The sequence below is a fragment of the Gymnodraco acuticeps genome, unplaced genomic scaffold, assembly GCF_902827175.1.
Source record: "Gymnodraco acuticeps unplaced genomic scaffold, fGymAcu1.1, whole genome shotgun sequence".
In the NCBI taxonomy this organism is placed as follows: domain Eukaryota; kingdom Metazoa; phylum Chordata; class Actinopteri; order Perciformes; family Bathydraconidae; genus Gymnodraco; species Gymnodraco acuticeps.
Genome location: NW_022990238.1, coordinates 8,653,983 through 8,677,122, shown reverse-complemented (window position 1 = coordinate 8,677,122; position 23,140 = coordinate 8,653,983). Strand labels below are relative to the sequence as shown.

Genomic DNA, 23,140 nt, shown 5'->3' with positions numbered 1-23,140 from the left:
GTTTAGCAGCAGCTTAATATAGCAGCTGAATGCCGCCCTCTGGAGGCTGCAGTTAGAAACGTCTCTCCAGGCCAAATGGCACAGATTCCCTCTGCACAAGAAAGAAACTTCATCCAAACTACTGGGGCTCTGCATTTTAACTTATTCATAGGTTCATATGTATACAATCTGTTCAAATTAGTGATACTAGGAATCTATTGACACTCGATAGTTAAATGTATATAAAGCTATAATAAACACAATTTCCATCATTAAGCTTTTATAGTTCTCTTGTGTTGCAGAAAACCCATTTCTGCATTTCATTTAGCAGAACATCCTTCCTCAGTGGATTAACCTTCATAAAGAGCATCTCCATCATATCCCATCCCCCCACCCCCTTCTGCTATGTCCGTGCATTATTCTCTTCAAGGCCCATATCTGCCTGGCACATTTCAGGATCCTTTAAGGAAAGCTTTATGATTATTGGTTTTGCTGACAAAGGCAAGTATCTTTGCACACTGCCGCTTTGAACCACTTCCTGTGTTTTAGAGCAGCCTTTACAACACAACAAAATACATTTCAAGGTTTTATTGAACTTATGTTAACACACAAATGTTAGAAATATTAACTCCGGAATTTATTTTTGCAAAAACATTATCGGCGAGCTGACCCAATAAGCTGTCATTTGGTATTCATGTTTTGGAGGAGAATGCAACAAAGGATGTGTTTTTGTTTACTTCAGAAACAGAACAGTTTATGTCAATGGACAGCTACAGAGTTGACCCAGGAAACAAACACACATATTCTCGTATTGTCAGATACATTCCCTTTATAAAAAGAAACTTATTTTTGAAATATTTACATTTATTCTTGGAAAACAAAATTTGAACAGGCCCAAACAGAAAATAAAGTATTTCATTACAATGCAAGGACACGTCTTCCAAATGACAAATTGATTACAGAAAACTGATGACAAATACAACACAAAAAAAATCAGCAGTCCCATATGTTACCTTTTTGAGGGGGGGGGGGGGGGTTCCCACTTCAATTGTGTCCATTACTTTGTAGCGACCCTGTCATTGCTGGGCTGGCTCTGAAGGAGCTCCATGTTTTGGGCCCTCAGTCTCTCCAGCTCCTTCTCCATGTCTCCCAGCCGGACCAGGGGGCTCTCCCCGGCCGGGCCCGCGGGCTCCACGGCGCGCCGCAGCCGGTTGTTTTCCTCCTCCAGCCGGGACATGCACTTCTCCAGCTCCAGGTACTCCTGCACCAGCTCCTGCTTGGTCATATTCTGCAGGCTCTCGACGTGGTACATCTCGTAGGTCTCAGAAAAGTCTCTCTGGAGAAACTCTCCACCTGCGTTTCCAGGTCTCCCGATACCGTCGCTGCCTCCCCCGCTGCCGTCATCTTCGTCCTCCTCCTCGTTATCAAATAAGTCCTCCTCGCTGCCCGTGTCCTCCATGCGGGTCCCGACCCCTGAGGTCCGTCTGACCCCGGTCTCGGTGTTGAGGTCGGGCTCCTCTCGGTCATGCTCGTCCATCAGGAACTGGGTGGTGTTATAAGGGGCCACTGGGAGCCCTTTGGCGAACATCTCCTCTCTCAACCGAGAAGCTCTGGCCGTCTCTTTCTCCTCCAGGGCTTTCCTTTCGTCCCAGTTAAGTTTGTAATAAGGCTTCCAGTTGCGCTTCTTCCTGGAGGTCCTGCGCCTGTGCCTCTTCTTGCCCAGACGCGCATCCAAACCAGTGTCAGAGTCGATATGACTATCATCTTGCACCTGGTTTAAAGTCTCTCCCAGTGGGCTATCTTCGCCGTTTTTCCCCTGCGCGATGTGATTACCGTCACCCGCTGCATGGACATCGGGTTTCTGATGAGACTGGGCAGCAATCGGGCACTTTGAGAGCTCGTTTCCGGCAGCTGAGGCAGGGCACACCTCCCTCGGCCCGCCTTTCATTTGCCACAACTTGTCTGTGTTGATATCCCCACACTTCTCCGCCCGCTGCTGCTGCTGCTTTTGGTTTCTCTGTCGCCCCCTGTTGCCGTTCTCTGGTCCACCACGGCTTCTGGCTGGGAGATGCTTCAACGCGTCTCCGCTGCTCCCACCTGATGGGCTGCCGAAAGTTTTCAGGTGATGGGTCTGCTCCGCTGGATCTGTCATCCTGATGTTCCGCTACGATGGTCTCTAGCACATTTTAGATCATGTCCTCTCCCTCAAAAATGATCTTCAAAGTTCGTTAAAAGACGTTAAACTAAATTTTAACAAAAATGTATGTATTCCAGAATCACCCAAAAATCATTAATAAAGGAAGTTTACGTTTTGACGTTTCAAAACAAACTCTCGCAAAAATTAAAGGAAACTTCTCTACAGTAAACACTTGTTACTTCTCCGAGGGTTTGTCAGAGCAACTGTCGCTAACTACCATTAACTGTTTCGATGCTGTCAGGGCTATCTTTCAGCGGGAGACGACGTTTCACCGTCACAACAGTGTCCAGTGTGCTGCTCAAGAAGAGGGAGCTCGTGTTTTTATAGCAGCTCCGCCTCTTACCGTGCGCATGCAGCTGTTTGTAACGCGCGTTGGATTGTGGGATATGTTGTTTTGAATTCAATGTAGCACTGTCGGAGCCCTACAAACCAAACTACATATTCCACAAGTCTACGATAACTGACGAGGATTTTAACCAATCTATTGAGCACGATAAAGCCCACCCTTCTCTTTGTTGATTGGACAAGAGGGTAACTTTGCTGTTGCTAAGCTTTAAGTATTTTTTGATTCGACAATCCATGGGTCAATCATAAGTACGTAATCCACACCAAGAAAGCAGTCCGGTATATTTTAAGGACGGTACCATCTACACAATAAAGGGGTAAAAATACTTAGTAATGAAATATAAGTTAATTTAAATAAGTTTAAATTACATTTTAGTCGCTTGGTCTAATTAGAATACGTTAAATGTAACTACATATGTATTATATGTCCTTACTGCCCACACAGTATAAAGCCGAATTAGAAATGAAATAAAAACCCTCCTGCATTTAAAGCAAAATAAAGAACCCCGCTTAGGGAAACTAGTCCGTGTTAAATGTTCACACAAGGAAATAAGTAAAAAACAACTTGTGTTGAAAATGCAAGTATTTTTCATGTTTAAATGTATCGAAACGCGTCGTTTTGATGACATTGCAGCATTAAATGATTCATTATGACAATTATGTGTGTTGTGCGGAGTGATACGTTGTGTGGCACAGTCTCGGCGAACTCGGGAATCAGCGTAAACAAACGACATTTATTGTCAAGCTTCCGCTCCGAGTACATCTCCGAGCCCCTCGTTGTTAAAGGGTGGGTCAGGCGATCTAACTCTTGCTCAATAATCCTGTTACCAGTGGACGGAGTTGTGTAGATCAGTTTTGAGTTTTCCTGCGCAACCCACCCATGTTTCTGATATGCAGTGTTAGTTTTACAATGGTGTGTCGTGTTAAAAGCTAAGGATAAGCTAGCTAGCTAACGTTAGCCGAATGTTAACGTTAGTTAGCAAATGATAGCTGCGTTGTTTCGTTCCCAAACTAAACACTGACATAATTATAAAGTGTGAAGCCATACGCACTAAAGTTAGAACAAAAAAAATAAACAGTGTTGTTAAGAGCTCGACGATGTTACAACGAAAGTTATTTCTAGCCAGGGCCAGTGCTACGTTAGTTTTAGGTTTAAGCTCACAGTATGAACTTTGCCTCAAACAGTGATATGTTGGGGAGTTTTGGGGCTGTGTTGTTAATCTATTGCACTTTAAAGAATTGAGATTGGGAATTCAAAAATGACCTTAGAAAAATGCCAGTGCTACGTTAACCCAAACGCCATAATGTCATAAAGCCAGGCTAGCTAATGCTAAGTAATAAGCAACAATGGATCGACAACCTTAAAACAATGGTTCCTACCATCAATTTTTTCGATAAAGCTTTAGCGAGTACGCAACAAAGTATATAAATACCAATACAACCAGCTATAGAAGTTGCTAACGTTAGCTATCTGCTAACTAGGCCAATGTGTTTATCCTGGGTCAGCGTAATTGCTGGAACGTAATGTATCCCGTGAGTGTTCCTTACTACAGGATTACGATTGATTTCAACATTTTAATTATGCCATGCCATTCTCTCAGATTAATATATACTCCAGGCTATAAAGAAAAGTTCAAATGAAAAAACAGCATTTGTTCCTTATAATCCGTGAACTGGAACCCTCGATGAACTAGTTTAGCTTCAGGAAGTAGACGGCCCCAGATCTTGCAAGGCAGCCCTGAAGCTTTCCTTTAGTTTCAAATTTAGCAAACCCTGGTTGTGATTTACACACAACTAACAATTTAATCATACATTTTCAACAACTTTTCTTTATAACCTTTGTTGTGCTGTGTACAATTTAAAAATAGCTGAAATTAATTACTGTTTGAATTTATTTTGTATGGCAACCTTGTGGTATATGTAGCCTATTTTATGTATTTATATATATATATAGGCCTACATATCTTATTATTTTTAAAACACATAAGCCTACTTTGGCATTTGTCACTAACTATATCCTGCACACACATATAGTTTATTAGCCTAACTGAAATATAAATGGAAGAAAATGTTTTGTTCGTCTGTGACCCCTTATGGTGGGTCTCCTAACACAGATTGACTTAGAATCCAATGGCTGCAAACAACACAGGCCTACTGTTTCTACTAATAGAATCAGGCAGAGTTTCAGCTCTGGCAAATAAGCAAGCTGAGCTGGGAATCCTTTCAGGAAGACTTGATAGCCTATGTTCCTGTCAATATGAAGCCTAACAACTGTGGGGATTAGGAAATCATACTAAATTATCATGTTTGTTTTTTTAAATCAAGGAGCATTGTGCAGTTTTAGAGCCATTGGTGCTCCTGCATAGACCAAAGCCTGTAAGGATTAGCAAACATGATTTAATCTCTCTGTCTAACATGGTTGTTGCTGCAATTGAGAGATGAAAGATATAAATCGTTGTAGGCCCATGGATGGCTTTGAAATCTAAATGAAAACAATGGCCGATATATATCTGAGCACAGAGGGCTATGTTTTTAAGATTTTTATGAAGACAGATTTAGTTTACTTCTAGTGTGATTTGTGACTTATTGAAAGAAACATGTAACTTTAAGAGACTCCCTCCAACCCCATACAACCTGCTTGTTATGTGTGTTATTTTGTGGATGGCTATGGATCAGGGCAAAGTCACATTTCATGCTCGAGTCGTCCTGACAGGACGAGTTTTAGACCGCCCAGCTGAGCTCTGTGTCTCTCTGATCTCCTTTATAACTCCATTACAAGACTTTATTAAGTTTCCAGCCACTGCTCGGGTGCTGTGGGCCCATCTCCATCCACTTACAAATAAGAGTTAATTCTTAGTTTGATTCCTACTTTACAGCACATCACCGTATGGATACATGTAGATTTAGCTGGCCGTAGAAGAGGAATTGTACTTTAAAATGATTGATTTGTTGTTGAGATGTTTGCAGTTTCCTGTAATGACCAGCAGGGTGCGCTGCACTCTTAGGGATTGAATGCAAATCATTGAATAGGAAACATTTTCATGTCCTAAGTATTTGCTCTGACACACTCTACCGGCTTGTTTTATAATATTCTCCTATTTTAGTTGTCCACCCTCATATTTCCCAGAAACTCGAAACAGTGAGCGATCCAATGGCCTTAACTTCACAACACATGCCATTGGGTTATACTCTACTGTAATAAACTGCTTTTTATGCTTCTGGAAAGTTTAATAATATACCCCAAGGCATCAGTAAACTCATATGTTTACCTTTCCTATCAATAACAATTTGGCTGTTAATCCGAATCTGCCGAATAGCTTGTAACTTTTTTAAATCAAATTTGTACCTGAGTAAATTATATTCTTATTCATGGCCTTGACCGTTCCTGTCTCGTGTAATTCAGTTCGTCGTTGTTTGTTATGGCAGAAGAAGGAGGTGGGAGTGCGTAAAGTGTGCGCCTTGTTTGGAATCATATTACGCACAGCCTGCATGGACAGCAGCGCCGGGGAGGGACTTGAAACATGTGGGATAACTGTTGCGCTCGGCTCTCTCTCTCTGCTCGGACGCTTTTCTGGGACAGCAGAAATCTGCGCTTGCGGGAAACACCTGCACTTACTATTTCCCAGAGTTAACGGGCCAGCTGCGAGTATTAAAGTTGTACCCTCCGGTTATTTTTCGCTGGAGTTGTGATAATGTTAGGCAGCGGTAAGTCAGCGACCAGCAGTCCGAAAGAGCAGAGGAAGAAAGGAGCTGAGAAGCCCATAGACCCCATCAGGAGGCTCGGTAAGAAAATCCAAACTTTTTGAGGTCCATGGGATAAAAACACTATAAGAACTTATGTGAGTATGTGAATATATTTTGTATGGAAGGTTTTCTCCTGTGCTATCACCTCAGTGATACAGTTATTTAGTCACTTTAGTCAAGAATTAGAGTGTAATATATTTAACTTTTGTATAAAGTGACTGTTAATCACCAGATAATGACACATCAACCAGAGCTGAAAGGAACAGTGTTTGTTTGTTTGTTTGTTAGTGAGTGTGTGTGTGTGTGTGTGTGTGTGTGTGTGTGTGTGTGTGTGTGTGTGTGTGTGTGTGTGTGTGTGTGTGTGTGTGTGTGTGTGTGTGTGTGTGTGTGTGGGTGTGTGTGGGTGTGGGTGTGTGTGTGGGGGTAATCATGTGTTAATGAAGAGCTGAAGTCACTCACTAGTGAATCAGGCTGCTCACTATTCACATCCCAGCCTGGTTCTCAGTCCAACTACATTAGGCTGCATGCTACCACTTTACACAAACCTTCTATGCTCACATTCTAACCTCACCCCAATAAAGACACCTGTTGAGCACCTGTCAGAATATCTGCAAGACACTGGATGTCTAGACATCTGCAAAGAAAACTGCTCTGAAGGTTTTATCTCCGAACATTGAACGCCTGATTGTTGTTTTGCTTTGTTTACACAGCAGTGTGTTTGCAGGGCTCTAAACCATTAATAATCCAACAAGTAGACCTCATCATTTTTTTAGGTTGACTTAAAAAATACTTAATTATAATACTTACTTTTAGAATTGATACATTTTCGAAATGATTGCCAATTGTTCTTTTGTCAACCTACAACTTTTTTAGTTACCTAATCATTATACATTATACACGGTTGCCCATAAAGTTGGAATAACATGTGTTGTATACCTCTGCTCATGAAATGATTGTTTGTGTAAATAGGAATAAAAAGAGGAATGTGTCTGAAAACACCATTATTCCAACTTTTTGGGCAACAGTGTACATCAGTATACGTTCAGATCCAAACATTTTCTAATTGAGTTAGCTCAGCTCCTGCCCGTCCCTGAACGTATACCCCAGCTTTTTTCCCAGCAGTGTATGTGCATGAATCTAGAACAGTGTCTCGCTAATACCAAAAAATCAAGCCAGTGAGCTCACCCACCCACCCCCACCACACCCTGACCTCTTTCAGCCATGTGTCAACATAAATCAGCGAGGTGGCTTTCAACACACCATGCCTTAGCAGCTTTTAATCCTTACTTACTTCAGAGAAAGAAAGAAACACACACACTGTACTTTCATAATGAAAACAAGTGGAACTAAGGGGGTCAGATTGCTGTGTCATGAGGTGTCACAGAACAAGTTTTCCTTGTTTGTTAAAATATTTCTCATTTGCTGTTAACCTCTTCATTACGATAATGTTTCAGGTGAACTGGAAGTTTGTTAGTTTTGAGAAAATCTATATTTGAGTCAGATAAGTCCACACATGGATACATATATGTTTTGCTGTCACTGACATCTCCTGGGGCGGTCTTGTATTTGGTTCTGAGACAGACTGAGGTTGTCAGCAGTGTTGTGCACTCTGGGGTGCTGTGATTGTGAAACACAGGAATTAGTTCATTGCGAGAACAAACAAGATTCACACAAACAAAATCCATAAATCTATTCACTTCCAGATCTTAAAACCATTTTATGAAGCTTGCATTTACATTTTCAAACATAAACTCCAGAGTATTGAAAAGTAATTCAACCTTTATGTACACACGACTATTCTTAATTTTATTAAAAATGCTTTTAACATAATTCTGAAAACATATGAGGTTTCAGGAATCTGCTACAGGGAAAGGATGCATATGTTTTGTCTGGGATGTCAGAGACTATTTTAATTAATCAGGGATTTCCACATGTCAGAGATTTATAAACTTATATTCAACTAATAAAGTAAACAGTACCCTCCACAATAATTCTACAGCACAGCTAAACAGTTGTTTGGGTCTGACATCTGGGGTTACTAGAAAGGGGCCATTCAAATAATACAATCATTTTTAAATCCTTGTATTACGAAAAAATACCCCCCCAAAAATGGGACATTCCACTTCTCACACCATCTGATGATATGAACTCATCTGCCAACCTCAGTATCCAGCAGAGAAATCCCCAACAATTTAAGATCTTTGGCCTAAAGAGAAGCGAGACCCAACTTGCGATTCATGTTCATACCTTTGTTTTTTATATCTTTCTAATTCATGTTTGCGTAAGATACCATTTTGAAAGAAGGTAAAAACACAATCAAAAAACGATATTAAAGTTGCAATAGCTGATTACATTTGAGCTGATATCTACATAACAGTTACTTCCTTGAACTATTCCTGCGAATTCATACAAAAGATGAAGAAAATGTGAGTGTTGCTTATTATCAGCTGAATAAGAACCAGACAAAACCATTGAAACGTTATTCTGTATTTTAAAATAAAACTAAATTAGTTTCTAGGCAAGGCAAGGCAAGGCAAGGCAAGGCAAGGCAAGGCAAGGCAAGGCAAGGCAAGGCAAGGCAAGGCAAGGCAAGGCAAGGCAAGGCAAGGCAAGGCAAGGCAAGGCAAGGCAAGGCAAGGCAAGGCAAGGCAAGGCAAGGCAAGGCAAGGCAAGGCAGGCAAGGCAAGGCAAGGCAAGGCAAGGCAAGGCAAGGCAAGGCAAGGCAAGGCAAGGCAAGGCAAGGCAAGGCAAGGCAAGGCAAGGCAAGGCAAGGCAAGGCAAGGCAAGGCAAGGCAAGGCAAGGCAAGGCAAGGCAAGGCAAGGCAAGGCAAGGCAAGGCAAGGCAAGGCAAGGCAAGGCAAGGCAAGGCAAGGCAAGGCAAGGCAAGGCAAGGCAAGTTTATTTATATAGCACTTTTCAACACAAGGCAATTCAAAGTGCTTTACAAAAAATGAAAGAGATTAAGAAAATGGCATTTAAAATCAGTCATTAAAAAGAAAAGCTAATAAAAAAAAAACATTTTCCTGAGATAACTGTTCTCAGATCAGCCGCTGAGAGTCTCCAGAGTACGGTCAAGCTCTTCCCAAATCATAACTCTAAATACCATATATATCATTATAGGTTGGATCTTGTTCTAAGAGTTACCCTATTCGCTGCCTAATCCGTCTTGTTGAAACAGCTGTGGGACAGAATTAAGAACATTTAATTGGCCTGTCACCCATATCATATCTACAACATCCTAACCCTCCATCTTGATGCAAGTGTAGAATCCTTGCTGTCTCTCGTGTCAGTGGTAATGCTGAGAGAAACGTGAACTGTGTCCCGGCAGGAGCTGGTATGTGCGCCTGAATGAAGAGGACACATGTAGACACACTCTATTACTGACCAGCTGATATGGTTATTTTCTTTCTGATCCTCCTATCAGTTTCAAGGCACTCCTGCTGCTCATAGTGTGAAACACCCTTAGAAAAATAATCCATATGAGATTCTTTTGAATGTTTGTTGTTTTCTCACAGCTGATCCAGCAACCTTCTTCTTTTAGCCAATTCTTTTCACATGCTGTCAGCTATCCAACTGTTTACAATCTCTCTGTAGGTCTGTGGATTGGCTTGTCCACAACTTTGGTCCAGAGTGTAACATCTTAACTATTGGATGGATTGCCATGAAACTGTGTACCGACATTCAAGGCCCTTTAAGGGGTAATTCTTGTTGGATTACTCCCTGACTCTTGCCCCTTCAGCAGGTCAAACGTATCACTTATCATGAGAACATCTCATAATCTAGCAGAACAAATTAATTAGGACCAATTTGTAGACAATTCTGGTTACTAGATGATGAATAACTTTTTCCTCTAGTATGACTTCGCTCCTTTTAGGTTAAATACTAAACACCTTGATAGATGAAATTAGAAGTCCTCTATTTGTTCCGGAAACGGGGACATTTATACTATTACAACAGCAGATATTGTAGATATAGTGAGGAAAACATCACACTCTGGTACTTCTACTTTTACTAAGGTACACGATCTGAGTACTTCTCCCACTTCTGCTATTTAATGTTATCATAGAGTAAAACATTTATCCGTCAAAAATATGTTGTGTATGAACAAAATGATCTGCAAAATGTACGGAACATCCATCAGGCTCAGCTGTACAGTGTTTATGGCAAATAAGCTAATGTAACCATGCTATTGAGCTAAATAAAGATGGTACATGTTACAAACATAACAAATGCTGAGGTGCTTTTGCTAGCATAGCTAAAAGTGGTGCTTGGTTAGCAGCTAGCATGGTTGTAGACTCCTTTAACCTTCTTTACTTTCCACCATGCCGGTTCTGCTGCTTTTCTAATTACTGTGCAGTGTTGAAATGCTTCATGCCAACTGCCTAGCAGGGTTGCTAGCCAGTTGGAATGCAGGTCTTTGAGCATGTGATGTAGTGGATGTCAACCAGATTTTCTGCAGTAGACGATGAAAAGAAAATACGATTCAGATAGCCCGAAGAATCATGTCCATCCCTCCATTTACGGCCTTATAAAGGGGTTTTCAGGAGCATAGTGTATCAACATGTGAATTTGCTCCTGTTAAAATGCACTGTGGATTACATCTGTGGGATTTGCCAACACTTTCAGGCTTGTGCTCACTTGTCCGTTTTGGTTAGATATTAAAATGATGCAGGTAGGAAAGAAAGAATGTGGTTGAGGCTTGAGAGGCAATAAAAAGAGGTAAAGCAGTGTATTGAGAAAGAGGCAGTAAAGGCTGTTTGGGCAGTTTAGCGTGGTCAATGACCTGCAGTTAATCAGGCCCATGTGCTCTGCTTGTGAGAATGCCTTGTATGTGGTAACAGCTTGGAAAACAGGGTTGTTATGGATGGAGGGCTGGTAGGGGGGTTTCTTTGTCCTCAACCCTAGTGGGGAGAGCTCCTCTGCTGCACCCAGTTTGTTTCTAGTCAGGGGGAGGGAGCTGGGAGCTCAGTTTCTGTTGTGCTGTTGCTTCGGGGGCCCTCTGAGGAACTCTCTCAGCCGTTTGCCACTGAAATAATAAGGACTAGGATTTAAGGGAACGTTAAAGAAAGTATGCCAACAGTTTCTGGTCAAATCTTCAAGGGTGAGCAGATGAGTCCAATCCTAAAGAAATATTTGACAAGAGTTAGAGTTTGTTAGACCTTTCCTTTGAAAAGCCCTGAAAGAGAAGAATGCTCTTTGAGAGGACCCATTCATCCCTGCAAAAGAAGCAATGAGGCATGGCTGAATGTGCTCTATTAACACTTGTACTGTAAAGCATGATTTTTTTATAATAAATTACAAAGTAGTCTGGTATAACTACTGCTTAACTAAACCATTAAAACCGATGTTTGAGTAGATTTATGCACCAAAAGTGTGGGACAATTTCTACACCAGTTTTGCTAAATGTAAATTTGCATTATACAGGATCTTCAGACCCATTTTTTGTCTGAATGTTTGAATATTTTCAGTAATTTTCAGATAGCTACTAACCACTAAGGACACATATTCCCCTTTGCCCACCAAAACACTAGACCAAGATGATTCAGTAGGCTTAACTACTGCCTATCAAACCTTTTAAACTAATGACCCACATCTCTGCCACATCTTTAATTGTTTGTTTTGTTAAAAAAAACTGTCCAAACCTTAAATATATTCATTCAAAATAGATTACTTGTTTTTTTTGTCAGCTTTGATTTAGTCCCTTTTTTTGATCTTATCAAAACCAGCTCATGTAAACCAAACAACGGTATTTACAGTACTCTGTTTCACTTTCAGTTGTATTCTTAAAGTAGGCTACCTTATTCATTTTCATTAAGTCCAGACTGGGAGAAAATACACATGGAAACATTATGTGAAACATCAAGTCACTTTTTAAGACACTCCATGACGGCTACACACAACACCACACTGAATACGCTGAGCACAGGTCATGTACTGCAAGGTTTGTATAGGAAACACAACCTTGAGTTTAGGGTAAAGCATGTGTTGACTGTATATAATAATGAGAGGCCGGCTTTAGAAATACAGTCAAAAAGGTTGTATGTTCCAGGATTACGGCTGTTGCATAGGAGTTTGTCAATTCTAAAAGCAATAAACACTGGTCAGGGCCGGCCCTGACCAATTTGCTGCCCTAGGCAAGATTTTAGCTGGCTCCCCCCCCCACATGATTTAAGTGGGGGGGAGACCTAACCTCCTCTAGGGAGGTCCGGAGGCATGCTCCCCCCGTGAAGATTTTAATATTGAAGTTAAAAGTATCAATCTGGTGCACTTTGAGAGCAAAATTAAGAGATCAATGGACATCTCTCAACATCCATATGAAACAGAACTGTAAGCAGATTTTCTTTTTCTTTATGAATATTTTAAAAATCACTCCCCTTTTAAAACTGTATTCTTGTTTATTAATAACAACTTTTTTGTACTGTCATATAGTATTTTATACCTGTTTTTCATCTATTCTCTTATTTTTGTATAACTATAATGATCATATAAAGGTGTGCCTTTACCTCACTGAGCTCAGGTTATCTTTTAACGGCCGATTGTGTTCAAAATGTGTACATTTTATTGATTTTACGAGCAAACAATGTTTGTTTACAACTTCTTCCCAAGCTTCACGCGCCCCCCCTGCAATATCGCTGCGCCCCCCCAGGGGGCGCGCCCCCCAGATTGGGAACCACTGGTGTAGCTGATAACGGCCGCAGAGTTGTTAGCATGGCTGTAGTACAGGGGTGCCCAACCAGTCGATCTGGGAATCTCCCCGCGATCGACCGGTCTATCGCGGGGAGATTCCCAGTCGATCGCGAGATGTGTCTAAAAATAGAACAACAACATTCTGTTGTATCGTTAATGTCCTGTAACATAATCTTCCTGTCCAGAATAATGCACTTGAACGCATCAAAGCTTTGTGATTGGCCGGCGAGACCCCTATGTGTCGGGGCGTGACTGGTGGGCATTGGGCAGTATTTCGCTGACGTTGTCCGTGTCAACAGAAGTGACAGTCCGCACACACACACAGGACCGCAATTATGGCAGAAGCAAAAAAGCCCAAAATATATAATTTTCACTCCGAGTGGGAGGATGATTATTTTTGTATCTATTCCAATTCAAAGTCCATCTGTCTCATCTACAATGTGAACGTGGCTTTATCGAAGAAGGGTAATTTAGGAGCGGCATTTCAAAACAGTGCACAAACGATACGAGACGGAATTCCCTCCTAATTCTGCCCTACGCTCCCAAAAGGGGAGGGGCCTGAAAGCACAGCTAAATGCACAGCAGTCCATTTTCACCAGGCCCAACAACAAGAGCAAGGCTGCTACCATAGCATCTTATCGTGTCAGTCACGTTCTTGCGAAACACATGAAGTCTTTCAAAGACGGCAAAGTTGTGAAAGAAGCTTTCCTGGAGGCTGCCGACGAGCTTTTGGGGGACAGTCAAAATAACAGTAGCATTTCAACAGGTTTTTGATATAATAAAAACTCAAGTTAGATACCGTTATTAATCAGCTGTAAGTTTTAGTTTGTTTGAATTTATTCATTATTGTACAAAATGGTATAAGAATGCAAACATTCAGATCTGTTCTGTTTAAATTGATTATAGTCTATTATCAATTCAGGTTAAGAAACTAGTGTTGCTTGCATCCTATTTTAAAAGGCATTTATTTGTATACTCTACTAAAATGCAACAAAAAAAGGGTTTGATTCTATTCATTTTGTATTTGTTATTGCACTGTTGCAGCAGATTCCTGTGTAGCTTCAGATCTGAGTTGTCTTATTAGTAAGCCTAATTTATACTTTTGTAGCAACACTATTTTTATATAATGGCAAAGAAAGGGTTCAGTGTATTTTCTTTTTTCCCTGTGTCACATGTGGCAGCACTGTTCAATGTTTCTTGAAAACATTACCCACTGTAGTATGTGATGTGTGAATAAACTCCAACAACACTGTTGTGTAACTTCAGTTAAATACTTGTATGTGTGTAGATTAGAAAGAGGTAAGATAAAGGATCTGCAGTATTTTATGAAGTATTCATCGTACAAAGGTCAGTTTTATTCAAGTAGAAGTGTGTATTTACCTACGCCTCTCTATTTGGACTGGTAGATCTCGGCAGACTGGCAACTTTAAAAGTAGCTCTCGGTTCGAAAAAGGTTAGGCACCCCTGCTGTAGTAGATGCTAGGTCTTGCCATCCTTACAGACTGTACAACATTAATCATGATTTAACTACTCACTTACAAAGGAAATATTACGATCTTAAGGTACCGTTTTTTTAAACATGTTTTTTTTTAAACGACAAATGGGCATAAAACCAAGACAAACTACTTACTCAATCACAATACATTGTTTACACTAAAACCTTCTTTTTTTGTGTATGCTTGTGTGTTCCAGGGCTGCTGGACAACGAGGATGTTCGTGTGATGATGCAGGGCTGCAGCATGGTGAAGGTTCGCTCTTCGAGATGGCAGAAGAGTCGAAACATGCGGCTGATGGATGATGGACTCACTGTGTGGTGTGAATCTACAAAGAGTTCCCGCAAAGCCAAAGCCCAGCAGACATGTAAGTATTGCTGAAATATGGTCAGGGAGAGCTAGAAGGAGAGCACACAGTGTGTGAAAGAGGCCACAGACTAAAAGTCAGTTATAAGATGTGAGCATGGTTAAAGGGGAAAGGAGCTCTGAAAGTAAGAGTGCTCATGAATAGAACTTGCCTTTAAAAGGAAGGAAATTATAGCAATATCAGGTTAAAGGGAAAGGGCGTTGCCTCGAAGGAAACGTATCTACAAGGGGAAAATGTTGAGACTAATCAGCAGGACTTCCACCAGCCCAGTACAGACTGCAGACTGAGTCAGCGTGCTCATTAAACCAGCCTATTGTTCAAAGTTGTTGAGCTGTTTTATCTTGGCTCCATCTCATATCCTCTACTCTAATTGTTCTTGTTAAAAAGGTTGCTTGTTTGTTTCCATGGTAAGTCAGTATAAAATAAATAAAATATTCATATCATAAATACATTCTGGTTAAACAGTCCATCATACTTACAATAATAGCTAATATTATTATAGCAAAATAAAAACGTTGCTCAGGCCTTATAACAATACAGTTCTTATAAAGAGATCTTATAGTTTCTTGATGAATATTGTTTACTGTTTTATATTAATATTAGGGCTGTCAAGTTAACGCGTTAATAACACGTTAACGCAAAAAAATGGTACGCCACTAATTATTTTAATGCGATTAACGCATGTGTATTTTTTCCTCGGACGCCCCGTAGTTTCAGAGCGCATCGAGTTTAAAATACCATCTACAAGCTGATGCTGACAGCCCCGCTCCTGCCGCCCGCTTGTGGCAGACCACACTTCCACGCTCACCGGCAGGCACCGACTGGCTATTGGGAGGACCGGGAGGGTGTGTGTATGTGTGGCTCGAGCGAGCGAGAGAGAGACCTTACGTGCATTGTTGTTGTTAGCATCTGGTGCTAGCTAGCTGCGCTAACAGATATAAGGAGCTGCTTAAATAAAAACAGAGGAGCGACCAGGGTTCGAGTTACGTGGGAGCCAATGGGAGCTGAGCTCCCATAAGGAGGTGCCTGAGCTCCCACAGACCCAATGAAATCAAACATCTGTGGGGGTCGCTAATATACATTACCAACAACCATTATTTTGATCACAATTAATGCATTTTTCAATGTAATGAGTATTATTTACGTTAACGAGGTAAATAGGCAAACAAAACAATGTTTTCCAAAAGAACTACGCATCGTATTCTCTCTTGAATGACAATATGCACTTCACCTCTAAGGTGCGCAATAAAATATTGCGCAATCTATGCCTGTGAGGCTGTGAACGTGCTGCGCGCGCCCGAAGAATGAACCGTTATATCAACAGACATTCAAATATATTGACAAGATACACACATACTACGAGTACCGTAGGCTAGCAGACGAGTACTATGCCGCCCAAAAAAAGGCCACTGCCGCCGACGGGGTCTACAAGCCTGGCTAGTTTTGGTTTTCTCACAAAGAAACAAAAAACAGCTTTTGACAACCAAAATGCACCTGCTAGCGTGACAGCTAGCACTAACCTTGCAGCTACGGAGGATTCTGTCTTTGCTAGCGGACCTGATGCTGTTGAATGTGGGACCACCTGCACACACGAAGAAAGTTCCGAAGCGGAGCGGCATGAGGAGGCAGGAGGTACTGCTACAGAAGGACTCTTAACTGGGGACACAATCAGTGGAGATCCTGGAAAGAAAGAAACCCCTGGCTGTTTTCAAAGGAGGGTGGTCTTGGATGCCTCGTCTGTAAGGAAGCCAAGACTCTCTTACTTTCGGAGAAAACATATGGAACGCATTTGGCGGATGCCTGGATCAATGGGACTGTGAGTAGCCCTGTGCAGAAGCAGTTGCGGACATTTTTTGTACATACACCGCGACTCTATTGCTCATAACGAGCTGTTGAAATAGCGGAACTCAAACTAAAACAAGTGCTTCCGAAGAAAGTTGCAGAACTCAGCTCCAGCCTGTTTAATGAGACAGCTAGTTCAGGGCAGCCTATACTGTCGCTAAAGAAAGGTTGCCTTATACAAAATTGAAACCCATTATGCAACTTAATGAGATGAATGGTGCGACAGTCGGCCCTGCTCACAGATCCGATCATTCATGTGCCCAGATTGTGGAGCACATTGCACAAGAGATGAAAAAGAAATGTATTTCTAATATCAAATCACTTGATTCCCGTATTAGTCTAACGCTAGACGAAAGCACAATTCATGGACGCGCATACATGATTATTTATGTCAGGTGCGATGTCACTGGGAATGGAGATATGGACAATGTGTATTTTGACATTGTTGAACTGGACCAGGGCACTGATGCAGAGTCGCTGTGGAGCGCACTGAAAAACAGCCTCCAGGCGGGGGGAATGGATGAAGAGTTTATTCGTAAAAACCTAATTAGCATAGCCACAGACGGTGCTGCCGTGCTAACCGGGAGACAGAATGGACTCAGGCTGAAAAAGGATTTCCCTCGTCTTCAGGCAGTTCATTGTCTAGCTCATCGTTTGGAATTAGCGGTGAATGATTCATTGAAGGCTGTGGCAGGCTGTAATCATTTAGAGTTTGTCCTCGCTAAACTCTATTCTCTTTACCACCAGGGAGTTAGAGGAAGCGGCTGCGGAACTGAACATGCAGATTCTGAAAATCGGACAAGTCTTTACAATTAGATGGGTTTCCAGCAGTTACAACACTGTGCTGAAGGACTTCCCAGTGTTAGCACATCACTTTAAATCTGCTAGTGAAGATGGCTCACGTTCCGGTGCAGAGAAAGCCAAGTACACTGGTTTACTAAAGCATCTGACATCCACACTGATTTAGCGACAATGAAAGACGTGTTACGTGAATTACAAAGTCTCTCCCTGAAACTACAGAAACGCGACACGTCCCTGGTTGATGCAAGCCGCTACATACATCAGACGATCGAGGTGCTCTCTGCCACGAAGGACAACGATGGGGAAACTGAACTAAAAGTCAAAGCGGGCATAACAAGCGGCCAGTTCAAAGGGCTTGATATTAGAGAAACTCAACCTAAAGTAAAGAAGTCCCAATTTTACCAGTCAATCCTTGATAATCTCACCAGGCGTCTCCCCGATAGTGAGCTGGTAACTATGTTGAAGCCTCTGGATCAGCACTTCTGGCCAAAAGAGAGGACAGAGCTTGTTCTGTTTGGAGAAAGGGAGGTGGGGAAGTTTGCTAAACTTCTCGGAGAGTCTGCAACTGAAGCTGTCAGTGAGTTCAGAGACTGGAAACTTCAACAACAAGGCAAGGAACATCAGGGTAAAACCTTGAAAAGAATGATAGTGGCGAGCAACACTGTTCTTCCGACATCTGCAGAGTGCGAGAGGGGCTTTTCGGCATGCAATGACACCGACTGCAAGACCAGGAACCGACTGCAAGACCAGGAACCGGCTGCAAGACCAGGAACCGACTGCAAGACCAGGAACCGACTGCAAGACCAGGAACCGGCTGCAAGACCAGGAACCGGCTGCAAGACCAGGAACCGGCTGCGAGCCAGAAGCCTCAACGCATTGTTGTTTGTGGACTTAAATGGGCCTCCTATCAACACATTTGACCCTTTCCCATTCATCCAATCGTGGATAAATAAAGGACATCGGACTTCCACATCATGGGTTCCAGGACCGCGACCACAGCCTGCTGAAAACAGACCACTTTGGGCTATTTTATCTGCGTAAAGGTGCGTGTGTGTCTGTGTGTGCGTGTGTGTGTGTGTTTGTTGGACCACGTAAAGTGAAGTCAGTCTCTCTCTCTCGTTTTATCTGTGAGAGCTAATTTTTGTATTTTCTTTAATTTGTATAGCTCTTACGTTGTTATTGATTGTGTACGAGTTCATGTGTTTGAGCATGCGCAGTCTGTCCTGAAGTTGTGGAGAGAGAGTAAAAGCTAATAAACGGAGGCGCTGTTTGTGACGCTCCACAAGTACAGAGTTCCTGAGTTTTTGTGATTTTGTAATTATCTTTGAACCTAACACATCAGACACTAATTGTATACTCTCAAGGGTGTGCAATATATACCATCAGTTGGAGTCTGCACCTCCAAGGTGCGCAATATATTATTGCGCAATCTATGCCTGTGTGCGTGCGCGCCTGCACGTGCGCGCGTGCAGGCGCAGGCATGCGTTAGTTTTAAAGACCCCCATAGAGCTCAGTTTATAACTCGAACCCTGGGAGCGACATTTCACCGACAACTGCGCCGAGCACTTGACTTTATGCAGGTAGCCAGACAGTGGGACATTGTACGAGAAGTCAGCACACTCAGCACGGATAGTGCGCCACATGATTGCAGCGTCCAGGCAGCTCCCGTTCGAGCATATGCCTTGAGTTGCACATAGCTCCAACGATCCATCTCACACACACATACACACACACACACACACACACACACACACACACACACACGCACACACACACACACACACACACACACACACACACACACACACACACACACACACACACACACACACACACACACACACACACACACACACCATTTGTATTGTATTAGGTTCCAGGTTGAATTGAGGCGAATATTTGTAATGTTCAGAAGTTGTTGTGTTTAATATTCATGAGAATATTTGTCATTGTTCAAATGATAATAAACATTAGCATAAAGCATATTTGTCCACTCATATGTTGATAAGAGTATTAAAAACTTGAAAAATATTCCTCTAAGGTACATTTAGAACAGATAAAAAATGTGCGATTAATTTGCGATTAATTGCGATTAAATATTTGAATCGACTGACAGCCCTAATTAATATTGTTTAGAATTTGCATTGAACCTTTAAACTATATAAATATTGTTTAACTTTTGATGTTTTGGTCTCAATGTTAATACAGCTACAACTGTTTTATTGGAGGAAAATAATAATGAAAAATAACTTAATGAAATGAAACGTCTTCAGGCCAAGCAACTATTTTAAATAGAAATTATTTTTAACCACCCTTTGTGTAATATCTGTGACAGCATACAGTCTCCAAACTACACCAGTGACCAGATTTACAATTACACAAAAGTAATTTCAATAATTGTGGTGGTAATCATAAAAAAATATGAAATGCTAAGAACATTTTGCATTTTTGTGAGCTTAGGTCTTCTAACCTCCGCAGATGCATTTAACCTTTCTCATATTGAAACAAAAGTAAAGTATTCAAACAAAAGAGATTAGAAAATACCAAAGGGCACAGTGTTTATTTAAACTAAAAGGCACTGGGAAGGCAAATCCATGTTTGGCTCTTAATCTTTTTTGATACTGGGTTGTAGTAGAGCGTGGCTAAGCAAGGACTTCACAACATTTCCAAAAGTTCTTTAAATGGAACTTTTGCAAAAAAATCTCTTTTTGCTTGAAGTATCTCCCTTTTGTTTTCCTCCTTGTTGATTGACCTTTAGCTCTCCCACCTCTTCTCTGTTTGTGCTCTCATTGCCGATGTTAGAATGCAGTTTGATGCTCACCCCCTCTAGCCTTACAGAGAGGGGGGGGTTGGCAGGTTTATGGGTCAGGAGGTGGTGAAGGCTGTCTTGATTGTGCTGCAGCAGCTCCAAAAATACACACAGAGCGCTCAAGTTGCAGCATGTAACACTCCTTGCAATGATGACAACAAGCAGTGTGAGGACAGGATGGGCTCTGTAGTGTGGACAGTTACTGATAATGTCACACTGGCACGCTGCTATGTCTAAGTGTTTGTTTGTGTGAATCCAGGATGAAATACTGGTTTCTCTTTTCCAAAGCCCCAGGTGGGTCTCCAGGTCCTGTGTGATCTGGACATGCAGTTCAGTGCAGCGTCTGATGCTCGAAAGCATTTGTCAGTAAACACAAAGCTTTAAACATCTGCATTTCTGCCTTTCTAAACCACACACACATGCACATACATGTCACTTTTACCATGTCTCCGGGATAACCGCTAAGTAGGAATGTGGAGTAATTTTGAAGAGGTGGACGGCAGAGGCTTTATTACCTCCAGCAAGAGAAAGATGCTATTGTCAAGCCAGACACTGCTTATTACTCAACTGAGCATTGTTTACAACACAGCAGGCCCTCAAGTGCAGACATAGACAACTCCTAACTGTAGTAAATAAAGTTGATGTGTTAGGACCTGCTGGTAGGTAGTGTGTGTTTGGCTGCCTTTTCTTTGAGTGTTGCCCAGACCCACCAGAGCTTTGAAAATAGATTTAAACAGATGAAATAAAGTACTAATCTTCACTTTATTGGACTAGGACTCCTTTGACAAAATCATACACAGATAAATACAATTGTTTTGGGGATGACAATGTTGCTCATAGAGTTCAATTTCTTTCAATTGTCTACAAGTTGCAGCCTTACTTTGGATTATGACTTAATACCTGAAGATATTCCAATCATCCTTAGCTGTACTTCAGCACTTATTAGGTAACGCAAGCATGCTAACCTTCTTAATTGATATGTCGAACATTGTAAACATTATATGAGCTTAACATCTACATGTTTGCAATGTCGTTATGATCTTGTTAGCATGGAAATGTTAACATTAAGCTAATAAAGCCTCACAACATGTCTTAGACTTTGTCTTTTTTTTGTTTATATCCTAAAAGTGAACTTTTCTCCATGTTGCTATAGTAACTGCTCTAAAACCCATTACAACACCCTGCTCTTTAACTCTCAGTAGGGAGAGCGTCTGCAAGTCAGTGCGTGTGCTGTAAGAGTCATAATGTGCAGGTTAAAATTATCACATTGAGAAGTATGCAATGTGCATATTATATTTTACAATCCTGTTGCTATGGCATTCTGGTGTTATTTATTCATCCCTGAAGAGCACATGACGTCTGACCTTAAGCTGCTTCGCTCCTTGCATTGTTGTGATCTCTTTGCAGAGCTTTGTTTACTCAACAACACAATCACTTTTTATTTTCCTCTCCTTTTCCAGTCGCAGTGACTGAAGTGGAGTGTGTGCGTGAAGGCTGCAAGTCTGAGGCGCTGAGGCGGCTGTCCGGGTCGGTGCCAGAGAGCCAGTGCTTCACGGTGGTCTTCAGAGGGGCCCGGAAGAGCCTGGACCTGTTGAGCCCCTGTGAAGATGCAGCAAGACGCTGGGTACGAGGGCTCCGCACTTTGAAGGAGCATGTGGCCAACATGAGTCAGAAGCAAAAACTGGACCAATATCCTTCCCAGATTTCCAATATGCTAAAATGAATATAGTGCAGCTGAGTCAGCATTGCTATGGCGACTGATTCTGCAGTCACGTGTGCCATCTCACGTCCACAGCATAGCTAAGGTGAGCAGTAATGACTAGATAAAAAAGGCATGTCTAAATATAGTTTGACACTTACTGTTAGTCACAATCCTTCACAGCCAGAGGATAATATGACTGTAGGTATCAGGTACTTAAAGACATTAACATCGTTTCTGCTTTTCGATATATATTACGTTTTGTGAACATATAAATCTTCAGGGCAATTATCTTGTTTATGCTACCTTGTTATATCATTTTACTCTACTGTATTTCATGTTGTTGACTTTCAGCAGTCTGGGTTATCTTAAATGGTGTAATGTGTGGGGTCTGCGTTATAGTTTCCACAACTCTATTAGCAGGTGACAACAAACTATAATTAGTTTCTGGTTGCTACCTTTTCTTATACGCACATATCGTACATTAGAACAAATTGATTTAACAGACGCAAATGTCCAAAGGGATTTGGAAATAAATGCTAAAGCTAGATTTCATCAAAAAATGTAAGAGCAGGTGCGACAAACCACTCTTCAACAAGAGCCTCTCCACAGGTACAATACATTTGATATATGAGTGATTCTGTGCCAACAACACACATTTTTTGGCTCTCAATATACACTATGTTGCCATTTGGTAGGTTTCCCTAGGTACAATTAAAGTTGTTTGATACAACAGTTCTTCAATAAAATCTAAATTCATTAAGGTTATGACTGTGCTAATTTAACTTTAGGATTATATTTTTTCTTGAATTTAGTTTGTGGAGATGGGGAATTCAATGACATTAGACTGACAGGTGTTTCTCTTATCTTGTCCACACTTTCAATAACAATGTAGCAAGGCTACAAAACAGAAATGGTATAATGCGACAGAGATTTAAGTGTACCCTTCACATGTGAATCCAAGGACAGCCTTAATTGATAAACTATAGTCTTTAGATTTTAGTCTGGTTTTATTCCATAACCCTCTACACTTGGATCCGAGGCTACCTGAGGCGAGCGGATGAGAACCAGGACGGCAAGATGAGCTACGATGAAGTCAAACGTCTGCTCCAGATGATCAACATTGACCTGAGTGAACAGTATGCCCACTCTTTATTCAAGGTCAGGCTCATCATGT

At 41.5% G+C, this 23,140-nt stretch overlaps 2 protein-coding genes across 5 annotated transcripts in view; one reads left to right on the top strand and one right to left on the bottom strand.

The window, feature by feature from the left end:
• Positions 1-552: 552 nt before the first annotated feature.
• hexim1 (HEXIM P-TEFb complex subunit 1) lies at positions 553-2,484 on the bottom strand. The gene has a single exon (XM_034219597.1). It carries the CDS (start codon positions 2,129-2,131, stop codon positions 1,037-1,039), a length of 1,095 nt encoding a protein of 364 aa, XP_034075488.1. The 5' UTR covers positions 2,132-2,484; the 3' UTR covers positions 553-1,036.
• A 212-nt stretch (positions 2,485-2,696) lies between these two features.
• Positions 2,697-23,140, top strand: part of plcd3a (phospholipase C, delta 3a) — a 31,653-nt gene continuing 11,209 nt past the window's right edge. The window contains exons 1-4 of one of the 4 annotated variants that reach the window (XM_034219596.1): positions 2,697-2,838; positions 14,645-14,812; positions 21,725-21,953; positions 22,995-23,124. In XM_034219596.1, the coding sequence (XP_034075487.1) occupies positions 14,674-14,812; positions 21,725-21,953; positions 22,995-23,124 (498 nt within the window). In that variant the 5' untranslated portion in view covers positions 2,697-2,838; positions 14,645-14,673. Of the gene's footprint in view, positions 2,839-3,180; positions 3,309-3,379; positions 6,305-9,235; positions 11,367-14,644; positions 14,813-21,724; positions 21,954-22,994; positions 23,125-23,140 lie in introns of those variants that run through there. The other 3 variants (XM_034219595.1, XM_034219592.1, XM_034219594.1) reach the window with 3 other exon arrangements.

Bases quoted from the DNA above. Each gene is read 5' to 3' on its own strand.
- hexim1 (XM_034219597.1), bottom strand. From the start codon at position 2,131: ATGACAGATCCAGCGGAGCAGACCCATCACCTGAAAACTTTCGGCAGC.